The sequence below is a fragment of the Cervus canadensis genome, chromosome 5 (genome assembly GCF_019320065.1).
Source record: "Cervus canadensis isolate Bull #8, Minnesota chromosome 5, ASM1932006v1, whole genome shotgun sequence".
Lineage (NCBI taxonomy): Eukaryota > Metazoa > Chordata > Mammalia > Artiodactyla > Cervidae > Cervus > Cervus canadensis.
Genome location: NC_057390.1, coordinates 93,715,364 through 93,721,363, shown reverse-complemented (window position 1 = coordinate 93,721,363; position 6,000 = coordinate 93,715,364). Strand labels below are relative to the sequence as shown.

Sequence of the window (6,000 nt, the reverse complement as noted above, 5' to 3'; positions counted from 1 at the left end):
TTCTCCAAACCACTTTTGTTTGCTTTAATGTTTATTTGTTTATTACTTTTGGCTGCTCTGGGTCTTTGTTGCTGTGTGGGCTTTCTCTAGTTGCGGCCAGCAGGGGCTACTTTTCATTGCGGTGGTTTCTCCTCTTGCAGAGCACAGGCTCTAGGCACAGGTTTCAGTAGTTGTGGGTTCTTATCCACTGTACCACCAGGGAAGTCCTCCAGACCACTTACTTGTCTGAATTATCTTGCTAGGTACTGGTTTCCTTATATATCCGGTCAGGGCCTCAGGGAGGAAGTACAGGTTCTACTTGGCAATTTGGGGGGCTGGAGAAGTGAGGACGAGGAAGTACAGGTTCTACTTGGCAATTTGGGGGGCTGGAGAAGTGAGGACGTGCTGGCCTGGTGCTCCCTGAAGACTGCTCTCTCAGAGCACCACATCCTTCCAGGCCTGAGCCGTTTGCAGACGCAGCCTCTTGAAGTCCTCACAACATTCTGGAAAGGTTGGTATTCTTATTCCCAGTTTATAGGTAAAGAAACTGTGGCTCAGAGATGGGAAAGTTTAAAGTGTCTCCTTCAGGGTTCCTTCCCGTGCACAGAAAACTACACCCAAAGTGTATGTGACGCCAGTGGTCAATGTTGTGTCGGCCAGATTTCAGACCCCACTCTTTTGGTACCAGGGCAAGCGGTCCTAGCCAGACCATACTGAACCCCCTCTCTATTCGGAGCCCCTGAGCTTTGATGTCTGAAACCAAAGCCATACTACTCATATGCATCAGGGCCAGGATACTAACTCAGGCTTGTCTCACCCTAAATGCGGCATCCTGCCCTGGCACCTGGCTCTGACCCAAGACCTATCTGGGAAATGAGGGAAAGGAAACTTCCTGGGTTCCCAGCTTCGATGCAGCAAAGAGATAAATACCCTACCCGAGCTAAGTCTGGCAGCCAGACCCACCCCGCTTCCTGTTGAAGCCCGGGGTTACTCTCGGTCACAGCTGAGAAGTCAGCCAGGGACATCCTTGGCTAGCTCTCTCCTCTGAAATCTCCTCCTGGGATCAGGTAGCCACAGGTCCTTCCCCTGTGAAGGGGGCCCAGCCAGGATTAGTGAAGAAACTCCCACCTCATCACAGGCAGCACAGTTCAGCACTCTAGAGCTTGTGCTTTGGGGTCAAGACCCAAGTCAAGTAGTTTAAGCTCTCCAGGTCTCAACTTCCCGGGCTGTAAATGGGGGCACACAATAGCACTGGGAGCTGCTGTTATCAATTTTCTCCTATCTGACTAGCGGTGTTTTTCAAATTGCAGGACAAACTGGAGAGAAGCAGAGGCTGCCCACCATGCTATGGCTGGGAATCGGGAAGAAATCAGAAATCCAAGTCCTGAGATACATTTCCCAACCTCACTCATCCCCAAGTCCACTTGCCTCTGTCTCTTGAATGCCTCTCAGACCCCACTCTTCCCTTCAGTGTTGTGGTTCATTGTCATTACCTGTTGCCTGGATCGCCACAAGCCCCTCATCCCTATTTCCTATCATCTCTCTTCCACACTCTCTATAGTCAGAGCGAACTTCTTGCAGCAAAAGGCAAATCTGTCTGGGTCACTTAAAACGTGCGTGTGGCTCCCCTCCTTACTCTGGTCTACAAGACTCTGCTAGATCCAGCCTCTACAGGCCTTCCAGCCCCACCTCTTGCCCCCTGCCTCCCTCAAAGAGCCACAATACAGCAGCATGAAGGTACCCACAGCTTTCTGCCGGCACTGCGCTCTCTGGCCGCCAGGCCTCTTGAGGCTCCGTCTGCACCCTGCCTGACTCAGGGAATGCATCCTGCCAGTGGCTAGGATAACTTTGTGAGGCCTTCTCTCCGAGTCCCCTTCCTCTCCACTCCTGCCAGCACAGAGCTTCCCCAGTTCCCTCTATGTGCCCGATCACTGTCCTCATTCACCAGATTTGTCTCTGCCTGGGTCCCTGTCTGCTTCTCCATCTGATCTTGAGCTTGGGAAGGTTGGAGATGGCAGGTCCACCAGGCTCACTCCTAAATGCCAGCCTGGCACGCAGCCCTGAACATTTGGGGACTGAATCAATGAACTGCAGTGTGGAAGGCCTGGAACCTAAAAAGCTCCTGAAGTGGTCTCTGCGTCCAGCGCAGTCAGTGCAGTCAGGGAGATCAGCCATACTGGGTAAGATGCTAAGCACCAACAAAAGGCTTAGATAGTTTGGGACAGGAGAAGCTGGTTCTATCACCGGTTGCGTGATGAACTGCTTCAATTCACCCCCTTGGCGAAGGCTTTACAGGCACTTCCCTCCTCGGTGCTGAGAACTAGGGATGTGAAGCCAAAGAGCTGATCATGGTCTAGTTTCAGCCACCTCTCTGGGTGTGTGTTCTGAAAAATGCGAGTCTACCTTCCGGGCCTAATCCAGTGGTCAACGAACTCAAGTCTGGGAGGACACTGGAGGGCCACCTCAGTCCTTGGGCTCATTTTATTTCTTCTCTTCATTGTTTCTCCTTTTTTATTTGCTCACGCCCTCCTCCTAGCCTGCATGCCTGTCTCGGCTTCCCGCCCCACGACCTCCCACCGCCTTCCCAGGGCCCCTCTCCCCTTCGCTCCGCTCCGCCCTGATCGAGGAGGCGGACCCAGATAGGCGACGGACCAATCCGAGAGGCTCGAGGTGCCTCGGCCTCCCGCGAATCCCGCCCCACGCCGCCATCCGCCAATCACGCCCTTCGGCAGCCCCACCGGGCGGCCCAATCATGGGCGGGCTGAGCCGCCGACGCCCCGCCCCTCCCGCGCTCGGCTGAGGCTCCGCGGGCGGCCGCGCGGGGGTCTCGGCATTCTCCCAGCGGCGCCGCGCTGCGTCGGGCTCGGGAGGCGGCGTCGGGAGCGCGGGCGGCGGCGCTCCTGTCCGCGGGGTGCCGGCCAGAGGCAGCGGGTGAGGCGGGCGCCACCGGCCGGCCGGAAGGGCGCCTCAGCTCCGCCGGGGACCGCGGCGCGGGACCCAGGACCAAAGAGGAGGCGGCGCCCCTGCTGCCTGGAGCCCGGCCGGCTGCCCGCCGGGAGGGGGCCGTGGCCGGACGTTCCCGGCCCGGAGCTCCCCGAAGCACCTCCGGGAGAGAGGGGCCTCCCCCCGCCCCCTGCAGCGCTCTCGACCGCCCCCTGGAGGTGCCCTCGGCCTCCCCGGACTCACCTGCGCCGCTGCCTGGCACCCAGGTGCGGGGGCGTGAGCGCGGCGTGGGCGCCACCCCCGGCCGCCAGCGGGGCGGGGGCGGGGCCGCCCTCGGTCCTCAGCCGGGCCGCCCGTCGTCTTCAGTTTCACCGGTCTGCCCGCCGCGCCCGGTCGCGCGGCGTGAGCTCTCCGGGGATCTCAGCTCTCGGGATGCTGTCCGCCAGCACGGCCGCTCGCGCGCCGCTCGCCACCCCTGCCCTTGACTCGTGGACCTTGCCCCAATGTTTACATGGCCGGTGAAGCCCCCGGCCACTCGGAACCCGTCCAAGCCCCAGCTCCCCGAGGGTGAAGCCTGCCGGCCTGCGAACTGGACTGCTCGTTCGGACCCGGGCCCTCCAGACTCAGCTCCCCATCCGTTCTGCTGCCTCAGCCACCATCTGGGCGGGATCCGGCTCTGGTGTTTTGAGGAGGGGGTGTGGTGGTAGGGGAAAGAATCCTGGGGATTTCTGGCTCCCCCCGCTTTTTTTTTTTTTTTGGCCTTCGGGGCTTCAGACTCAGGGAACTCGCTCATGGCTTTCTTGATGAAAAAGAAGAAATTTAAATTCCAAACCACTTTCACCCTGGAGGAGCTGACTGCAGTCCCCTTCGTGAATGGGGTTCTCTTCTGCAAGGTCCGGCTGCTGGATGGCGGGGACTTTGTCAGCTTGTCGTCAAGGTAGGAGCTGGGGCAGTCCTGCCTGCGTGGGGGGTGGGCGCAAAGAGGGGTGCAAAGCGGGGTTTGAGAAGCGAGATCTATCCACTTGGCGGGTGTGGAAGTGCCCCTTGGGGCCCAGAGGAGTCCTGGAGATTATGCGTGTCTGGGGCAGGTTTGCACAAGGCAGGACTGAGTGATCTGGGAGATCTGGGCCTGAGGGAAGCTGGCAGGGTGCGGTGCACCCACCTGCAGGTGACCAGATGGATACCTGGCCGGGGGGGGGGGGGGGGGAGTCTGTTCTTTCAGCCCCCTCTTGGGGCCTTGCACACACACAGCCCACAGTAGGCCCATTCTGCAGACTTGGCAGGCAGAGCCCAGCAGAGTTTGGCCTTGAAGGGCTGAGAAGGGGCGAGTATTTCCAGGGCATCTTGTACCTAGCTGGCCGCTCAGGCTGTCATATGATTTAAGAGCCCGGGCCAGCCACAGGTTCCCTGGCACTCCCCGACGCCCGGGAAGGTCTGTCCCCCCGGGCACTCCGGGTCTGGCTGGAGGGTGGGGGCTGGATTTTAACCCGCCCAGCCCCCTCTAAGTGACCGTTCTCTTCTGGCTGGAGCTGGACTGCTTTGCATTGCAAATGCCCTTGTCACGGAGGCTGCTGCCCTCGCTGAAAGAAGCTCGGTCAAGTTTAGTTTTGTGTTCTTCCCCATCCTGCAGTCCCAGCCTTCCAGCTTGTTGCTGAGGGTGGCCAGTGCCCGGCACCCCCCTTCCCTGGGTCACATCATCCTGGAGTGTGACAGATGGGAGTTGGAGTCTCAGCTTGGCCACTTTCTGGGCCCAGTACAGGTCTCTCAGTCCGAGTTGTGGAGAAGTTTCAGCAGAGGGAACGCGGTCCAGGCCTGACCCAGGGCCTGTGATCCATTGGTTCCCCTCGCTGGGCTGCCCCTTGGCTCCTCAGGCCTCCTTGTGAGCCCAGTTAGCTGGGGCTGCCCCATAGTTGTGAGATGGGGTTGCCTGTTACAGATAGAGAAACTGAGGCCCCAAAAAGAGGAAGCAAGTGGTCTGCCAGGGACCCCACAAGAGGCAGTTGTCGACTGAAATCGGCCTGTTTGGAGACCTATTGGATGAATCTGGTGGTCCAATGTTCCGCTGGGAGGAGAGAGAGGAGGCCTACAGCTTAACCCAGATTTAGGAATCTACGGGGTGGAGCGTGCCTTCTCTGTGCACTTGGGCCTGCTCCGCTTGGCTGGGGCTGCTTGCTTATCTGAGGAATTCAGACAAGGGCTGCCCTTTGCTGTGGGGTTGGGAGCCTGTGATCCCGCCGGCCACACACAGAGCAGCCCAACCTTTCCGGTAAAGGGCTATGCTCAGAGCTGGGGCCTGGGATGTTGGCCCCTCACTGGCTGGGTGACCTAGGGCAAGTTACCTAACCTCTCTGATTCCAGGGACCAGCAAGTTAAGTTATTGGTCCTTTGCACCCTGTTTTACTAGTGCTTCTCACTTAACCCCTTGATTATGCCATGGAGCAGAGTGGAGGTTGGTGGGGGGGGGGTGCCGTGTAAGATTATTCCCATTTTATAGAGGTGGAAACTGAGGCTCAGAGAGGGAGTGATTTGCCTGTGTTATGGCAGCAGAGGCCAGATTCAAACTCAGGATGTGCTTTTAGCCACTACTGTGTTCTACCTTTGTACCTTAAGTTTTTTTTCTGAGAAATGGGAGATCATACCCACTGCTACAGTTGTGACGGGGAATGAATAATGTATATACGACGTCTGGCCAGGCAAATCGTTGCAACCACTGCGGTTACTATGGTAGACAGGTCCATGCCCCAGGCCCCTCCTAGATCTTGGGGGTACTAGCTGGAGTCAGCAGTGGAGGGGCTCTCATCTGAGTTGAGGGTTGGGGGCAGGGTCTTGGATTCTACTGAGGAGTCAGTATTCAGCCCCAGGCTAAAGTTTCAGCTGGGCTTCCCAGGCCCTGGGGCCCCTGCCACCCTACCTGTCAGCCTTTCCATTGCCCCAAACCTGCCCCCTCACGCGGGAAAGTCTGAAAGTTCCAGATCTCAGCCCACAGCGTCTGGATTTCTCCTCTCTCTCCCCTTCTTCCTTCTTGGCCATGGGCCATGGATTCCCTAAACCTGGCTGAGCCTTGACAGCCTTTGCCAA

At 58.4% G+C, this 6,000-nt stretch overlaps 1 protein-coding gene across 2 annotated transcripts in view; it reads left to right on the top strand.

The window, feature by feature from the left end:
• Nucleotides 1–3,699: 3,699 nt before the first annotated feature.
• FAM102A (family with sequence similarity 102 member A) overlaps nt 3,700–6,000 on the top strand; it is a 34,979-nt gene continuing 32,678 nt past the window's right edge. For both annotated transcript variants that reach the window (XM_043469670.1, XM_043469669.1), the window contains exon 1: nt 3,700–3,859. In XM_043469670.1, the coding sequence (XP_043325605.1) occupies nt 3,714–3,859 (146 nt within the window). In that variant the 5' untranslated portion in view covers nt 3,700–3,713. The remainder of the gene's footprint in view (nt 3,860–6,000) is intronic.